Here is a 16,920-nt window from a genome sequence, read left to right as displayed (position 1 = left end):
AGTCTCGGAGCTAGAGTGCAAAAGGAAATCGTAAATTGATTAAATCCTCGCTGCGTGTCCAAATAAACAGAGCTGCCTACGTAACCATCACAGCTCACCATCGTCGTCATCCACCAACTCCAACTCCACCAGCTTCTTGTAGATGATGGCCTCGACCCCCTTCATGCCCGCCGCGTTGGGGTGGTACGGCACGTGCGTCCCGTCCGAGACGCCCAGGTAGTCCGTGACCCACGGCTCCGCGGCCCCGATGCCGTGCCCCGCCGTCTGGTCGTAGACCCGCACGACGTGGCACCAGGCCTCCCGGCCCTCGCGCGCGGCGGCCCGCGTGCCGTTGTTCAGCATCTCGGCGCGCTGGCGGTGGTAGCGCGCGCGCGCCTCGCCGAAGGGCGCGTGCGTGCCGGGAACGAAGTCGGTCCCCAGCAGCGTCAGGTACTCGACGACGAGCACGACGGCGCGCGGGGCGGCGGCGTGCACCGCGTCCAGGACGCGCCCGTAGCGGCGCGCCAGGGCGTCGGCCGAGTCGAGCTGGTCCGCCATCAGGGACATGCCCTCGAAGAGGTCGGCGGGCAGCTCCATGGCGTCCCGCATCAGGCCGCCGATGTAGTCGATGTCGTTGCCGCCGCCCAGGACGAGGACGAGGTCGGCCGAGGCGGGGACGTCGTTGACCTGGGGCGCGAAGACCTCGAGGCCGGTATCCTGTGGTTCCGAGATGAGATTGAGCAGCGTCGCGCCCGAGACCGAGAGATCCGTCAGCGCAACTTTGTTGTTGTTGTTGCTGGCCATGGCGCTGAGCCGGCGCTGCAAAAGGGCGGCGTAGTTGTTGCCGGAGCGCCCGGCGGCCTCGTTGCGCTGGGGCGGAATTCCCGGACCCGCCGCGAACGAGGACCCTAGCGACGCGATGTGGGCGATTTTAGCGCTGCGGCCGTCGCCAGAGTTGGGGTCTTGCGAATGCATCATGTCGGCGAGGATGATGACGAGGAGTAAGATGAAGAGTAAGACGATGAGGAGGCGGAAAAGGCAGTTGCCGCGCCACTGGTTTTGGGCTCGTCTCCTCCGTCGCGCCCACGTGGGAGTGGGCGCGGCTGGTGGGTTATCGGCTTCTTCCTCCTGACTCACCACCGGCTCGTCGCCATCACGTTCCTGGTGGGCCTCGACAGCATTTTCGTCAGCTGAAGCCTCATTCATCTTGTTTGTCTCCTGTTTGCATTCCTCTGTGGTGAAGACTGATTGATTTGGGCAACCAGTTTGGCAGTTGGAGGGGGGAATCAATCGGTCTTAGGTGATACAATCTTGAGGCAACGCTTATTTTCGGATCACATGCAGGCGCTGGGGGGTCTTGGCGCTCGGGCCACCACCCACCCCAGGCAGCATCAATAACGTCAACAACGGGCACCACAAAAGCAATCACTGAACGAAAACGTGCCGGGTTCCGGAGTCTTCTGTATGGTGACAGCGTATACATACAGACCAGATACGGACCACGGGAATGTTCACCTTTACCTAGCAGCATGTTTCATTTACACTATTGAAGGATCACCTACTTTGATCACATGAGCTGCGGGGACCTTCTGGAACGGACCTTGGCTCATTCAGAACCACCATCTTCCTCGCTGCACCAGATCAGCCCGGCACACACGAAAAGTTCAGGGGGTCGGGCGACCTTCGGGCGCCACTGTAAACCCATCTTCAAGGCAAGCGATGCCAGTGGTGAGTCGGCATTTCCATCAAACCGCACTGATATTCTCATGTAGGCGTGTTTGGCCGGTGCAGCCGTCGTCGAAATAAAGTACAGCGGACCATTTAGACTCAGAGGCCAAACTTAGCGGGGTGCACCACGAGCGCCCGGCTGGTAAGTGTGCCCACAAGACCGGGCCACCGGCTCAGATTAGCAACCCTTTAGGCTTTCGTCATCGCATGTTTATTTCGTCCAAAGTTGTACGCATGGCGAGCAGGAACTTCCAAATGGATTTTCGCGGCGCATTTGTTGCTGGTAACGAAACCAAGCCTTTACAAGTATGTCCGCTTCAAGCCCAAGCTGAAGTGAGATTAGGGGAGTTTGCTCAAATGGCATCGACGTCATATACAAATGCGAGAAACGCTAGTTGCTAAGTATACAATCAAGGGAAACAGGAACAAGCACCAAATAATGAAAAGAAAACAGGAAGAAAGGATGGCTAAAACTAACACGAAAATCAAGGAAACGAGAAGGAATTGGAAAGTCTGAAGAGAAGAGAAGAAAAGAGATCAAGAAACACGCAGCCGCAATTCAAACCATCGTCTACTTCATGCCCGTCGTGAAATATCCGTTCCAAGCCCACTCGTCGCCGACGCCAGGCCCTAAATGAGCCGCTGCTCGCTCTGGATGTACGTCCCCTTGGGACAGGCCTTGGAGAAGGAGACGTCCCCGATGGTCTCCTCGGTGTAGGCGTCGGTGGTCTTGACGACCTGGCGGCTCTTGCCGATCTCCTGGGCGGAGCAGAGCTTGTTGACGCAGCAGCGCTCGTCCGTCTTCATGGTGATGGTGCAGTAGCCCGTCTCGCCGGCGTCGTTGATGCCCTTGGCGATCTTGGCCGTGTACTTGGCCGTCTCGCCCTCGCACTGCTGCCCGTCGCTGAAGGCCTTGACCCCTTCCTGGAGGGTCGGGTCCCCGCCCCGCGTGATGCAGGCCCGCGACGTCGTCACCGCGCAGTCGGTACCGTCTTTGTTCCACTGCATGCCCTGCCGCTTCAGGAGGCTGGCGGGCGTGGCGGGGCTGGGGGTCGCAACGGCGCTGCCGGCGAAGAGGGCGAGGGTGGCGAGGAGGGCGGTGGTGGTATACACTGGTCTTGGTTAGCTCGTTGTTGGCAGACTGGTGGCGCTTGCCGAGGTAGGCCACTCACTGTTGATGGTTGTTGGTATGTGTGTCTGATGAAAGAGCGGGTTTCAGTTGTAACGATTGAGTGGAAGCAAACAGAATAGGTTTTCAGTGAATGAGTAAGATCGATTGGGATGTTAGTGATGGGATATGGATGTCGAGGAAGGCAAGAGAGCTCAATATTTATAGACAATGGAGTGGTAGCATTCAAGCGCACCCTCACTCCATTGACAATACATGGTAGAATGCCAATGCCAGCACCTTCGGGGCGCCCCGTAGTCTCCTGACCGCTTCGTGAAGATCATTCCATCGTAAGCCGTAGAGCAACTCCGCAGTCAGATGAACACCCTATCATCGACGAAACATTGCGCAAATCGAGGACGATTTCGGCCATCAAGATCTTGGCCCATAGTTTTGGCTGGAATATATACACGTTAGACTTCCAATGCGCGGGTCTTGGCGTTTGTTTTTGTTTCGTTTACAGTGCTCTCCGCCATGGGACCCTGCGTATTTGAGGCGTGGTCAACTTTTTAAACTTTCGCTTCCCCTGGTTGGCATAAGTATATGCTCCACCTCCGCAAACGAGATGGGGTTGCATAAATCGCCGACAGCACGGCTAAAAATAGCATCTGCAGCTACGTCACCGCGACTGTACTGACGCCTTGTCGGAGAGTTGCCGATGTCGAATACTGGAAAATGTTTTTGCCACCTATAATACCTTGACCTTGTCGTCATCATCTATTAATGTTCGCCAAGCCATGAGATGCAGTCATAGGTTAAGGGGTCCCAGGCAATGCTCTACCGTCCATAAGCGGTGCAAGTAATAGGTTATGGATCATCAACTCTTTATTCATGAATCTCTGAAAGTATTGTTTGCGCCTTATCTAGGATGACGTCCTAGCAACAATTCTGCAATACGCAGGTAAGCTGCTCAGATCTTCTTGGTCCGAACGCGGATCATATCCCATTCCACCCTAGATGTCTTCGTCCGATTCATCGTCAGAGCCGCTGTCGGGCAAGTAGTCGGACTCACTCTCCTCCTCTTTCTTTTCCTTCGGGGGCTCGTACCCCGAGACATCTGCCCACCAGTCCCAAGCCGCCGGTCGTGCGAAATAGCGGTCGTAGCCTTGGACCAACCTCTCGACGCCGGCGGCATCATTGCCAAGTGTCATTTTCACCATTCTCGGGACCAGTCCTATACCGCCCCCGTTCATATTGGAGTCCAGGTCGACAACGACGCCAAAGTCGACCTTGCGTCCTTGCCGTGCTGGCGGGTTCACGTATGGGCGCACCTGGTTCTGTACCCTTTTTATCAATGCGTCGTACTCCTCAAAGTCCCTGACGACAGACCTGTAGTGCGGGGCAGGGCTGCAGAGCTTAGGGGTTAGGATGTCCAACTTGGTTTTGGCAGCAAAGGCGTCGTAGTCGCTGAAGCCGTATCGGTTCCGGGGCAAAGCCTTCAGCACGTCAAGCAGTTCAGAGGGGGAGCGGACGAGCTGCTGGGACCGCTGGGCGTTGTTGGCGGCGGTGGCAGTGGCAGTGGTGTCATAGTCAGGATCGAAGTCAGCACCGCTAAACACGCGATCCACGACGATGTAAAATGTTTCCAGCTGGGATGCACTTTGTAGCAACCCCTCGAGACCCCGTCTATACCAGGACGATATACCGCTGTCCGGCCACTGGGCAATGTCGAAAAGACGCAAGGCAAGGTGGCGCAAATTGTGAAGGATATCAATATTGTTTCTTGGGTCCAGTTGTGGTATGGTATAGAGATCACGGTTCCGCACCTCGATATCGCCACCTATCAGGAACACCATGTCTTTGCGATAGTCCACCGCAATTTGATTCCGATTGAGCGCCAGTGCCACACCGCCACGCGGCCTGGCTTCCAGACCTTTGAAGGAGTCTCGCACAACGCATGAAGCTTCCTTGTTCACTAGGCGCAAGTTATGCTCTGGGAAGATTCTGTGCTTCGTCGATATGTATTTGCCCTGTCCTGGCTGACAGTAGGTGTGTTCATCGAAAACGGCATCGATAACGTCAATTCTAAACCGGTGCGAGCGCCTCCTCCAGTTGTTGTAGAACCTTCGGGGCCCGTAGAGCACATGTAGGCATGCTGAATCTCCAAGTGCGTCAAGCCACTATAATGAACGGGGTAGTCAGTATCCCTCGCACTGGATGATAACCTTGAAATCTCTTTCTGCATGTATCGGTGGGAACTAATGGACAAAGGGCGACTTGAGCTTGTGGTGGGCTTGAGCATAGCATTAGAACGGGACTTACAATTAGGTTGCGAATCTCGGGTGGTAGTTTGGCAAAATAATGGAACTCGCTTGGCGACATATTGATCAGGGCTGTATGTTGATGATTGCGTGATGAGCTTCCGAAAATGTTTCGTTGGCGATGGTATTCCCAGCTCAGTAAATGACCGAAGAAAAGTGTACGACAGATAGTTGTGTGTGGTCTATGTATCTGTTTGGTCGAGTTGGCAGCGAACAAAGTCGCACATACCTTAGGTTTTCTGTATATGCCTGAGCTCAATACTGATAAACAAGAATGAGAAGTTACCCAGGACTCATTGATACCGAGTTGAAGTCAAAAAGAAAAAATAAATGTAACTTTAGATACAACCCTAAGGCACTAACTGCCAAAGTCAACAAGCACCCACTGCAGCGCAGGGCAGCCCTGCCAATTTATATCTGCGGACTCAGCAACCCATGATGCCCGAAGTAAATGTACCTTCCATCTCTGCTTTTGTTGCTTTGTATCTCAATGATGATTAACAGTGTCCTGTAATTTACTCGCATGCCTACATTCATACCCGTCGTCACTATCGACCTTCAACTATGCATGGTCCGTCTAGTAAGTGGTAGTTGATAGCCACAATATCTTAACTTTTTACCAAGCGAGCCTGATGGGAAAGGCTGGTGTCATTTGTGTTGACGATCTTTGTCTTATTGCCTGTTCATGTTTCAGTGCATTTCATCTGGGCTTTGCTCCCAATATAGTTGTATGACCCAGTGTACGTGACTGGTTCGCTGAAAAAGCCACCTCCCTATGCGTCATTCGCAAAGAACACTATCATCGACTTGGGAATCACACTGACTTCAACTTCATCAACCATTCTCCGCAGCCCATCAGCCAAATTCCCTTCTTTGTCATCACCATATCCGAGTCCAAGATCCATATCATCATCTATAGATACATCTGAGCCATCGACTGATCTGGTTAATGGCTGGGGTCACCTTCCTCTGAGCTGCCGCCCTTGATATCGAACTCCTCTTCTGTCAGTTCATATCCTGAAACATCGGTATACCAATCTGGAGTCGCGGGGCGTGCAAAGTAGCGGTTGTAGCCATCGATCATGTCTTCTTCCTGCTGTTGGTTTTCCCCATTGGCATTCCGTCCATCACATGGGGCCTTCTTGTGCTTTCTACGGGGGACCTGTCCCGTGCTGTGTCCGTTCAGGTTAGAGTCCAAGTCGACCACCAGACGCAGGTCAAAGTCTGTGCTGTTCTTTGACATCCTATAATCAGCCGCGTATTTGCGTACGACTTCTAGCACCTTCTGGAAGAACGGATCATACTCCTCAAACGGCACTTCTTTACAATCACTTGCAGGGGACGAGGGCGGCTGACACCAGGAAGGGAATATGATGCCCCGTTTGGTCGCGGCGGCAAAGGCGTCGTAGTCGCTAAACCCATACTTGTCTCGGGGCATGGACGCCACTAGATCTCTGAATTGGGATGGAGAGTGTGCCAAAGACGGGGACCGTGGGGTAATGGCGCGGTTTTCTGAGGCAAAGGGGCTGCTGAAAATGCGGTCGATAACAATCCGGAGGGTCTCGAGCTTAGGGGTGCATCGCAGTAGTTCTGTGAGCCCGGACTTGAACCAGAGCGAAGCATCAGACGGAAAGCGGCCCGGAGGGTAAAGTGACAGATCCGGCCATCTGGCAAAATCGAACACACGCAATGCAAGATGGCGGAGAGCATCAAGATACCCACACTGCAATCCGACTCCAATTCGGGTCAGCGGGGCTGGGAAACTAAGGTAATGTGGGCGCATCGATTCATTCAGCAGGAATACCACGTCTTCCTTGGTATTCAGAAGAACTGGGCAATCGTCGGACTCGAAGCGTTGACGAACACGCCTGAATTTCTCCAACCCGTTGGAGGGGCGGCCAACGACTTCCAAGGCTTCTTTGTTGACTAGTCGCAAATTGATCTCCGGGATTAGACGGCGTACCGATGAGATGTGATTCATTGCCGGTTGGCAGTACATGTGCTGTTGGAGTCTGTAACGACCCATTCCAAGATGGAATATATGGAGGCATGCTGGTTCGCCAAGTGCGTCCAACCACTAGAGGAGAGCGCTGTTAGTATCGTGGCTCGCAGCTTGATCACGGCGTGATCTGCGAACTGAGAACTAGAAGAATTTATATCGACAGAAGAAATGAAGACACTCACTATCTGTCGACGAAGCTCCGGCGGTAGATTGCCGAAACGATGGAACTCTGTAGGGGCCATATTGACGTGAGCTCAATTCAGAGTTTCAGTTTGGGTGGATTGGTGTGAATCCCTCTGTTGACCATTGAGTAGCTGAAAAGTGTAAACCCTGCGTGTTTTAGATATTCATTGTCTGGGTTTGGTGGGAGAGATATCCGAAGGCAACATCATTTGTCCTGAGTTGAATCCTGGAATCGACAGTATGGCAACGAGGGCGAGGCCTGAGATTGGATTGATTGATCTAGGCGCTGAGGCTGCCATTGCGCCAAATCAGCAGTGACGCAACCAGGCATCGGTTTTCCTTCACCCAGGCCACAAAAACCTGACCTCGTCAAAGCATCTACCTCTCAGGCAACCTTGTTGGTACGCGTCGTCCCCCACCGATGCCTCACCACCTCCCCATTCGCATCCTTCTCCGGTTCAAACCCGTACCCCCGGAGAAGATCGAGCATCGACTCGTAGCCCAGATGCAGCATCGACGACACCAACCACGGCGCCACCCTCTCCAGCGGCGCCCCCCGCCCGACCAGCAGGCGCACCAGCCCCGTGTGCTCCGTCTCGAACGCCGCCACGAGCGCCTTCTCGTGCCCCCGGTGCGGCCCGTCGACCCGGGCGCCGCGGGCCAGCAGCGTCCGCACGATGGACAAGCAGCCGCCCGCGGCCGCCGCGTGGGTCGCCAGCCCGATCTTCTGCGCGTCCTCGGCGAAGTTGGGGTTGGCGCCCCGCGCCAGCAGCAGGCCGACCACCTCCGCGTGCCCGCGGCGGCAGGCGCGGCTGAGGGCGGAGCCCCGGTAGTAGTCGTCGGCCCCGTTGATCTCGACGCCCTGGTCGAGCAGGTACCGCACCATGGCCAGGTTGCCGCGCTCCGCGTGCGACATGAGGTGCTCGTAGCGGGGCGGGGGCACGGGGGCGGTCTTGCCCATCCCCCAGGCTGCCGTCAGGTACTCGTATACTGCGGGGCTCGCGGTGGCGATCAGCGCGCGGCCGACCAGCTGGGGCGTGAACCTAGTAGATTGTGTGCCCCTCGCTGTGGAAGGAGGGCGGGGAGGAGGCATGACGAGCCGCATCATGTCCAAATGGCCGCCCACGGCGGCGCCGAAGACGGAGTAAGGCTCGGGGCGTCGCGGCTTGGGTTTCCGCTCGAGGAGTAGCCGCATCATGCTCTCGCTCCCGCATTCGGCCGCCACCTGCGTGGCCGGCGGGAACAGGAAGTTGGGCTTGGTGGGGTTATGGCCCTCGGCCACCAACTGCTTGACCAGCGATGGCAGGCCGAGGCGCACGGCGGCAGCCAGCAGATTCAGGCCCTCGTCGTGGACCGTGTCGTCCTGGAGCCGCCGAAGGATATTCGTGTTGGGCCGGAGCTTGTTGCACGTCGGAGCCCCCCACTCCCGGAAAGTGCACGGCCCCCGCTGTATGTTGTCCAGGGCGAGCCAGCAGAGGGTTTCGACGACGTGTTGGTAGTCCAGGGATGAGTCTTTCTCGCAGAGGGCATGGGCTAGCTCCCTGGTCTCGACGAAGCGGCCCACGTTCGGATCCGTCTCGCCCGTGACGCGGTAGACAAGATACCGGTGCCACAGGTCCCGGGTGCCATGCATGCTCTCCAAGTACTGGACGTCGCCGAAGCAACAGTCGAATATCGCGTCGTCCAATCGATGCGACTGGAACAAAGCAGGGTAGACGGCTTCGGCAAAGGCTTTGCACACCAGTCGCAATCTCAGTGTCCTCTTGACGCTGTGCCTCACATCGCGACAAAGTGCTGCCCAGCACAGAATCTCGTGGATGAGCTCGCCTGGGAGTTTGAGTATCTCCATGTCGGATTTCCCCGGTTGGAAGATTCGCATTGGCCTGTTCAATGGCTTGTACGGTTCATGGTTGAACTTTGGATAACACGCTGGACTTCGGGGTTATGATGACACTTTTGTGCCAATCATATTCGTATGGTGTTGAATCTAGTTCACCGCCACATTAACGGAGCTCAGCCACGTAAGCGGGATAAGCTCGGGCATTTGATGCAAAGATGCCTTAGGTAATCAAGAACGCCTTGTAAGTTACCCCTTACTACATAAGTATGTCGGGTTTCTACCAATTAACGCCGAGGTGATACAAGCTAGTGCTTTACAGTCAGCGAGCTGACTCAATAAGGTTGACTTCTTCGATACATAAATGCAAGCGTTGAGAAACCAAACTGACCTCCTTGGCATTCCGTTCAGGAGTCAATCGTGGCTGGAAATGAAACCCGTACCAACCGTTCATCTTTCTCGTGTCCATTTAAAGTTTGACCTAATTCTGACTTCCAGATTCCCTCCATGGTTGGTGTTCCCAGAAGCGACAGATGCTTGACCTGCGCCAAGCGAAAAGTCAAGGTAAGAGCCACCTCCGAATTTCTCGTAGTCATGACGCACTAACTTAACTCCCAAAGTGTGACGAGACATGGCCTACATGTGGCGCCTGTAAACGGTCCAAGAAGGTTTGCCCTGGCCCGCCTAGCAGCAAGTTGAAGTTTGTCCACAATGGGCACCACACGGTTACAGCTTACGACAACGGCGAGGGGGATGCAACCGCGAATAAGACGAAGCAAGTGGGCAACGACGGAGCCGCCAATGCGAGGACCGATATCCAGTCGCTCGGTAGCCTCGTAGAAACCAAATTGACCAAAGCCGACGATGGCCGGTCGTTCCGTCGCTTGCGTCTGAAACCAGCCCCCCTTCCGCCTCCCAGGCTAGTCCGGCTCGGTAATGGTGACCGCGCCGCCGCGCAGTTGATATCGATAAGCCGGGCTTGTCCCAATACGGGGTTTGATGTGTGTCTCGGCTGGGGCATGGACTATCTGCACATGATGACTCAATGCATGAGCCACAGTGTTGTGCTACAAGATGCAGTCGGAGCCATGGTGGCAAGCTGGTAACACTTTGCTGGGATAACCTTTTCCCGAAACATAGCACTGACCCCAAACGACGGTAGGACAAACCTACGCCGAGGACTACGGCACGAACATGTTTTAGACGCTCCAAGCTACTTGAAGTCAATAAGTAGTATCAATGAGGCAATAAGCAAAGAATCAATCGACGGCAAGATAAGCTTGGAGACCTACGCTGCTGTAGGCATACTTACGAGGGTTGAGGTTGGTTCCACTCCAATTCTTTCTACAGCCAATCTTGAGGAGCAGGAGTGTCAGGGCCTGACACAACATGATGGTATCTAGTTCGATTATGACCTCCACTCGGTCACAAACTCCGCCAAACATGCCGCGGGACTCGCTACGATCATGACAATGCGCGGCCCACCAAAGAGCCATGATTCGGTTGATCTCATGCTCGGAATGCAGAACTTCCTGGCACTGGTGCGTATTCCTTCCTCTTGCTGAAGTCGCTTAGGAATGGGACTTGGACTGACACGGCCCGAAGGCGATGGGCCTCGCTGGAAAGGGGAACGGCCTTGCCGAGATCCACAGATGGACGGAAGCACTGAGGCAATGCGCCAAATTCATGGGCGACGACCCGATGGGAGGCTTCTTGATCCGCCTCCTGTGTCAGGCGGCCCAATGGCCTTGCGTAGTAAGCCTTAAAGGCCGCCTGCGACAGACGATCGGGGATCACATCACCCAGAAGAGCACCGAGATTGCGAGTGATATACTAAACCGCCTTGAAGCGGCCATGGCCGAGCTCCGCCTCTTGGACGCAGAGATGATCTTGCCTGCGATGAGGGACGGCAACATTAGTCTCGTCCCATCCCCACCTACTGGAACAGGCGAAGCACATTCGTTGCCCTTCCAAGAACATTACGAGTTTCGCGACTGGGATCTCTCCATCTTCTTCCGCCTCCACGCCTGGTGCCTCATCGCCATGAACCGCATGCTACACGACGTCTACCGCCTGCTCGGCCAGGACCCGGCATCGAGCCATTGCCAGGTTAACGAGGAGGAGGCGCGCTTCATGAGCCGCCGCATCTGGCTGAGCCACGAGCACGCCATGCGGCACTGGCCCCTGGGCAGCACCCAGACGTTGGCCCAAATTATCCTGTCGTACGAGGCAGGCGACGATGTCGAGCGCGCCTTTGTCCTTCGGGCGCTGCGCGACTTGAATCGGCATCGTCCCGTCTCCGGGACCTCGGTGGACGATGTTTGGACGGAGGCTACTGTGTTGTACGCTTCCATGCAGATTACTGGGCGGAACTTCGAGCCAACTAGTTTAAAGTAGAGGTGCAAAGGGGCATTTCACACTGGCGAAAGTCCAGAATATGACGTGTGAGATGAAAAGAACGTGAGATAAGGATTTTCAGCCAGTATGTATCAACCCCACTCTTTCGAAAGCACAGTAGCTCACACCGCAACCGGCGCCGCCCCAATAATCTCCCGCCCCAACGGCTCCTCCCCCCTCGCCGTCCGCCACCGATTCGTCGCCTCCAGCGCGTCCGAGACGGCCCCGGCACACAACCACCCCCACTTCCGCAGGAACCCCTCCGACATCTCCCACCCGGCGATGTCCCAGGGAGGCGACCAGGCGACGACGCCCCGCCGCTCGACCTCGTCGTCGGGGAAGCCCTCGTACAGCCCGCCGACGGTGTCGGCCCACAGCTCGTCCTCGTCGAAGGCGCCCGCGGCCGCGGCCAGGATCATGCGGTCCCGCGCCGCGGGGCAGGGGAAGATGTCGATCCACTCGCCGTGCAGCACCGTCTGCTGCAGGGTGGTGGGCAGGAGGGACGGGGGCAGCAGAGTCGTGGTGGCGGGGCAGGAGAGGACGTGGATGGTCTCCTCGCTGCAGTCGAGCGGGGTGGCGAGGATGCCCGAGATGAGGGTGCGGTTGACGGACAGGGCGCGGAGGACGTTGAACTGGAGCAGGGTGATGAGTTGGTCCGGACAGAGGGGGAAGAGGACCTTCAAGTTTCGTGGCTCGTTCTTGTTGTCTAGCAACAGCAACGGGTCTTTCGCGTTGTAGAGCTGTTTGGTACGGGACACCGGGACCAAGGAGACACACTGTTGCTCTATGTCCCAGCATTCCACCAACTCTTCTGATTTGATGGGGGTTTTGGTTGTGGTACTTTGAGACTGCTTTTCTAGAGCCTTGCGTTTCCCTACTATACTGTTAGTATAATGGTCTGGGGTTTCTTAAAGGGCCATGGTTGTCCTGCTTTTCCGCCTTCAGAGTGAACGATATACGCATTACTTACGGTATGCCCTTGTGTTCAACCGAGTCTGTGCCCGTCTGCGCAACGCGGCATCCTTGGTCCCCGTCCAGTCATCATTCCTGCTTTTTGCCTATTTTCGGGTGAGTAAATTGGTTCCTATCTCGCCAACGTGTTCGATAATGGGGGATGGTGTGATACGCACTTCGGCCAATTGCGGCATGGGCGCCAGCTCGATGCGCAGATCTGTTGCATCTGCAGATTGTTGAACGCCTATCATGATGCTGGCGGCTTCTATTCGAAATGAAGTGACCCGAGAGATGGACTATGACGACGCAACTTTCCTTGATTCAAGATGGTGGTTCATGCAACCTGCTCACTGAAATGGACGAAGCTGACACTCGGAGTCGGGGGAATGGAATGCCTATGAGGCGCAGAAGGACCCGCGCTTGGGGGCGCAGCTGGACGCTACTGGCTGTTATTAGAGCGTCGTAGTAACTTGAGTAGGTCTAGCGTCATGCAGCCTGCTCACATCCCATGCACATGGGACGAAAGTCTTCAGCTCTCTTAGATCAGACGCTAATGCAGCTGGCTCACAAGCAAAGCCCGAGTTCTCCTATTGGCCCGCACCTTCGCTATCTCCGGCTAACTCCAACCTAGACCCGACGCGATTGGTTTAGCGACAATGCAACATGCTCACGATATCTGATGCTCGGGATAACGTCTAAGCCGCAAGTTTATCGGACCTTCGACACTTTGGATAGTATAAAGCTGTAGCAACAGCTCAACTTTGATGGATTTCCACTCCTGCTCATCAGATCAACATCTTCAATATTATCCACTCATAGCTATTACCTCTCCTTCAAACTCTCAATCACCCTTGGCCTCAATTACACCATGACGTTCCATCCCGACACTCTCCCGAATCTTGACGGTAAAGTCTTCATAGTCACCGGTGGCAACTCCGGGATGTAAGTCAACACTTCTTTCCCTCTCTCACAGCAAGGTTCGGCTTCCTAACACCACCCGCCCACAGCGGTTATCACACTGTAGCCCACCTCGCCCAGCACGGCGCCCACGTCTACATGGGCGCCCGCTCTCCCGAGAAAGCCACAGCCGCCATCACCAACATCAAGCAGACGCACCCCGCCGCCCACATCGACCTCCTGCAAATGGACCTCACGGACCTCGCCAGCGTCGTCGCAGCCGCCCAGCGCTTCCTCGCCCTCGAGACGGCCCTGCACGGCCTGGTCAACAACGCGGGCATCATGGCGACGCCCTTCGAGACGACAAGGGACGGCCACGAGGCCCAGTGGCAGACCAACTATCTCGCCCACTGGGTCCTGACGGAGCACCTTTTGCCCCTGCTGCGCCTGACCGCCAAGGCACACCCAACTCCCGGAAGCGTGCGCATCGTCAACATCACGTCGTCGGGCCACCTGATGGCGCCCAAGGGCGGCATCTGCTTCGACGACCCCTCGCTCCCGGACGGCAGCCCCTGGGCGCGGTACGGCCAGAGCAAGCTCGCCAACATCCTGCACGCCAAGACGCTGCACAAAAAGTACGGCCCCGGGTCGTCCGCCGGCGGCGCGCAGGGGGGCGGCGAGATCTGGACGGCGTCCGTGCACCCGGGCATCGTGGAGACGAACCTCGCGACGGCGGTGCAATCCGGGACGGGCCTCGCGACGACGCTGCCCCTGTTCCGCCTGCTCGGGATGACGTACCCCGCCGACAAGGGGGCGTGGACGAGCTTGTTCTGCGTCGCGGGCCGGGAGATGGAGGCGGGGCAGAGCGCCGGGTATTTCGAGATCCACGGGCGGTTCGGGGAGCCGTGCTGGCAGAGCGGGGCGGCGAAGGATGCGAAGCTGGCGGAGAGGCTGGAGGAGTGGACTGCAGAAATGATGAAGAGGGAGGGGTGGGTTCGGTAGTGGTGAGATGTATCTATCGGTTGCAGAATTGAGGGATAACCCAGCTCATTGGTCACAAACCCAAGGCCCGCACCGGCTGGAGACAGAACCGCTCGTGCTCCGGTTTTCTATGCGACTTCATCGCCGAAAGGAACTTGTACATCGGATGGCGTGGGCTGGTAACGTCGGCTCCGGCAGAATCTCCGCATGCGAGGCATACAATGTAACGAGACCCCCCAATGGTGATGATCTGCCCCAGGCCATATCTGGTCACTGTCTCCATCTGGCCCCTGTACGTATCAAAACGGGTGTACTTCTGGAAGAGGCCGCAGTCCAAGCAGAACCGTGTTGCCGCATCCTGACCGCATATGGCTCTTGCCCCTTCCACCATGTCGTCGGCGAATCTCGACCGATGCTGAAGCTTGGCACATAAGAAACAGACATACATTGTCCTCGGCACGTGCATTAACAGGTCGCCTCGTTCGACGATGGCGATATCGAGTGCTAGTGGCGGAGTAATGATCTCGCGTAGGCGGCGGCATGTACGACGAAGGAAGAGGCGGTCAACGCCGTCGCAATGCTGTAGGAGTATGCTATCCTGAAGCTCGCCGGGGAGCTCGAGGAGGTTTAGGCCGCCCATGGTCATCGCGTTACGCCAACAAGCTTGCTGGAGAATGGTAACATTTTCTTTCCCTTTGTAGATACGGAGGGTCAACGTGCGGGGTATCCAACAGATACCACGGCAGTCAAACGTTCAAAGCCATGCCATGCTGCACGTGACATTGTGTAACCTGAAGGGCCTATCTGTATGCATGAACCAGTCGTAAGACCAGTAAGCGGAACCACACCTTAGCTGGTATATGCCATTCGATGCCGTACACCCATCCCTCAGCCAGATAATTACAGCACGGCTCCTCTGGCAGCTATCTGCGCCCGGCCACGCGCCTTTCGCTTGCAGGGCGACACCGTTCCGTTCTTCATGGCCTCGATGCTGGCATAGTACGCGGGGTGCTTGGTAAAGTCCTCGAACCATAACAGCGCGGCCCCCTCGCCGGGGAAGGTGTAAGGCACCCAGCTGAAGGGGTCGTAAAAGTCCCAGATGGTGATGCCGATGCAGGCCTCTGCTTGGACGCAAGCGCCGACGGCCTGTAATGTGGGTTAGGGCCCATAATTAGTTCAACTTCTCCTTTGTGGACATCCAGTGGCATGATGATACCTGGGGAGAAACTCACGTCTCGGTAGGCATTGGCTTGCCACTCCAAGCTCGTCGCGTTGACCGGTGTGGTCTGCCTAACATCGAGCTCCGTGTAAGCAACCTCGACGCCAAGCGCACCATACGCATTGATCGTCGCAATCTGCTCATCCAGAGTCGGCGGCCGCGACGCGACGAAATGTCCCTGCAGCCCGACGCCGTCGATCTTGATGCCGTCCTCCTGGAGCATGCGAACAATGCGCACGACCGCGTCGCTCTTGGGCGACGGCTTCTCGGTGTTGTAGTCGTTGTAGTAAAGCTTGACGCCGGGCTCGACCGCGGCCGCGGTCCGGAACGCCAGCTTGACGAAGCCCTCGCCGCCCAGCACGCGGGAGAAGACCGAGTCGCGCCAGGTGCCGTCCTCGTCGAGCGCCTCGTTGACCACATCCCACGCGTAGCAGCGGCCGCGGTAGTGCTCCATGACGCGCGTCACGTGCTCCACGATAACGGCGCTCAGGGTCTCGGGGGTCCATTCGGCGGTCGCGTTGTCGACCCAGGGGGCCAGCTGGCTGTGCCAGACGAGGGCGTGGCAGCGCTGGATCAGGCCTTGCTCTTGGGCGATGGAGGTGACGATGTCGCCCTCGGTGAAGTTGAAGACGCCTTGCTCGGGCTCGGTGAAGAGCCACTGGGGGATGTCAGTACTTGGTGATAGATTGAGTTACTTCGGGGCCGCTTGGTTTAACCAACCTTCTGTCCATTCGTCGGGGTGGTAGACCCGAACTCGTTGCCGTCTCTTAGGATGGCATCGTACTGCGCATAAGATGCCTCCAAGCCCGCTCTCTCGCGTTGCCCGGGAGAGTCGGTTGCCGCACCAAAGTATTTGAGGCCGGCCTTCTTGGCGTAGGTGTGGAGCTGCGCCGAGGTGAAGGGCAGCAGCGCTGTCAGAACAGTCAAAGGGCCGTGCATTGTCGCGATAGCTTCGTAGACTTCGCAAGCAATCCCCGTTGGCGAGACAGGGGAGCAAGAACAATGCATTCGACATACTTATACGCCAGCGTCCCACCGAGTGCTTCCCCGCAATTCGGGTCTGGGGAACGCGGAACCTCGGGTTCGCCATGGTTGTACGCCAGCACGACTCCGGTGGGAGCTATAGGTGCCTGGCGTGATTGGCCAATCAAACACCGGCACGTTCTCGCTGTGGACTTGCCTAGCCTTCCAAGAATAAAGATATGTGGTCACGAGGAGAACGTCTAGAGAGCTAGGGATATCGGCTATAATCCCGGCGCCATGGTACGGGTAAATCCACGTGCCCCTGTTCCGGCTAAACTGCCGTGGCGCCCG

General features: G+C 56.7%; 10 protein-coding genes across 10 annotated transcripts; 2 read left to right on the top strand and 8 right to left on the bottom strand.

The window, feature by feature from the left end:
• Window positions 1-87: 87 nt before the first annotated feature.
• Window positions 88-1,185, bottom strand: PG985_011436 (uncharacterized protein; the record flags this gene model as incomplete). The annotated part of the gene is made up of 1 exon (XM_066831203.1): window positions 88-1,185. One exon carries the CDS (start codon window positions 1,183-1,185, stop codon window positions 88-90), a length of 1,098 nt encoding a protein of 365 aa, XP_066681885.1.
• A 1,152-nt stretch (window positions 1,186-2,337) lies between these two features.
• On the bottom strand, window positions 2,338-3,093 carry PG985_011435 (uncharacterized protein; the record flags this gene model as incomplete). The annotated part of the gene is made up of 2 exons (XM_066831202.1): window positions 2,338-2,819; window positions 3,072-3,093. The coding sequence occupies 2 exons, from the start codon at window positions 3,091-3,093 to the stop codon at window positions 2,338-2,340; spliced, it is 504 nt and encodes a 167-aa protein (XP_066681884.1).
• Window positions 3,094-3,828: 735 nt separating this feature from the next.
• PG985_011434 (uncharacterized protein) lies at window positions 3,829-4,671 on the bottom strand (the record flags this gene model as incomplete). Its single annotated transcript, XM_066831201.1, has 1 exon — window positions 3,829-4,671. The coding sequence occupies one exon, from the start codon at window positions 4,669-4,671 to the stop codon at window positions 3,829-3,831; it is 843 nt and encodes a 280-aa protein (XP_066681883.1).
• A 1,411-nt stretch (window positions 4,672-6,082) lies between these two features.
• PG985_011433 (uncharacterized protein) lies at window positions 6,083-6,574 on the bottom strand (the record flags this gene model as incomplete). The annotated part of the gene is made up of 1 exon (XM_066831200.1): window positions 6,083-6,574. The coding sequence occupies one exon, from the start codon at window positions 6,572-6,574 to the stop codon at window positions 6,083-6,085; it is 492 nt and encodes a 163-aa protein (XP_066681882.1).
• A 1,132-nt stretch (window positions 6,575-7,706) lies between these two features.
• Window positions 7,707-9,170, bottom strand: PG985_011432 (ankyrin repeat-containing domain protein; the record flags this gene model as incomplete). The annotated part of the gene is made up of 1 exon (XM_066831199.1): window positions 7,707-9,170. The coding sequence occupies one exon, from the start codon at window positions 9,168-9,170 to the stop codon at window positions 7,707-7,709; it is 1,464 nt and encodes a 487-aa protein (XP_066681881.1).
• A 495-nt stretch (window positions 9,171-9,665) lies between these two features.
• On the top strand, window positions 9,666-11,555 carry PG985_011431 (uncharacterized protein; the record flags this gene model as incomplete). The annotated part of the gene is made up of 4 exons (XM_066831198.1): window positions 9,666-9,722; window positions 9,779-10,249; window positions 10,562-10,699; window positions 10,764-11,555. The coding sequence occupies 4 exons, from the start codon at window positions 9,666-9,668 to the stop codon at window positions 11,553-11,555; spliced, it is 1,458 nt and encodes a 485-aa protein (XP_066681880.1).
• A 122-nt stretch (window positions 11,556-11,677) lies between these two features.
• On the bottom strand, window positions 11,678-12,760 carry PG985_011430 (uncharacterized protein; the record flags this gene model as incomplete). Its single annotated transcript, XM_066831197.1, has 3 exons — window positions 11,678-12,429; window positions 12,526-12,613; window positions 12,686-12,760. 3 exons carry the CDS (start codon window positions 12,758-12,760, stop codon window positions 11,678-11,680), a joined length of 915 nt encoding a protein of 304 aa, XP_066681879.1.
• A 617-nt stretch (window positions 12,761-13,377) lies between these two features.
• Window positions 13,378-14,408, top strand: PG985_011429 (uncharacterized protein; the record flags this gene model as incomplete). The annotated part of the gene is made up of 2 exons (XM_066831196.1): window positions 13,378-13,451; window positions 13,517-14,408. The coding sequence occupies 2 exons, from the start codon at window positions 13,378-13,380 to the stop codon at window positions 14,406-14,408; spliced, it is 966 nt and encodes a 321-aa protein (XP_066681878.1).
• Window positions 14,409-14,460: 52 nt separating this feature from the next.
• PG985_011428 (uncharacterized protein) lies at window positions 14,461-15,033 on the bottom strand (the record flags this gene model as incomplete). The annotated part of the gene is made up of 1 exon (XM_066831195.1): window positions 14,461-15,033. One exon carries the CDS (start codon window positions 15,031-15,033, stop codon window positions 14,461-14,463), a length of 573 nt encoding a protein of 190 aa, XP_066681877.1.
• A 254-nt stretch (window positions 15,034-15,287) lies between these two features.
• On the bottom strand, window positions 15,288-16,545 carry PG985_011427 (uncharacterized protein; the record flags this gene model as incomplete). Its single annotated transcript, XM_066831194.1, has 3 exons — window positions 15,288-15,533; window positions 15,620-16,264; window positions 16,327-16,545. 3 exons carry the CDS (start codon window positions 16,543-16,545, stop codon window positions 15,288-15,290), a joined length of 1,110 nt encoding a protein of 369 aa, XP_066681876.1.
• Window positions 16,546-16,920: the final 375 nt, after the last annotated feature.

The sequence above is a fragment of the Apiospora marii genome (genome assembly GCF_038362585.1).
Source record: "Apiospora marii strain CBS 49790 chromosome Unknown utg000007l_segment0_segment0, whole genome shotgun sequence".
Lineage (NCBI taxonomy): Eukaryota > Fungi > Ascomycota > Sordariomycetes > Amphisphaeriales > Apiosporaceae > Apiospora > Apiospora marii.
The sequence above is the reverse complement of the archived record's forward strand: the minus strand, read 5'-3'. Positions and strand labels throughout refer to the sequence as shown.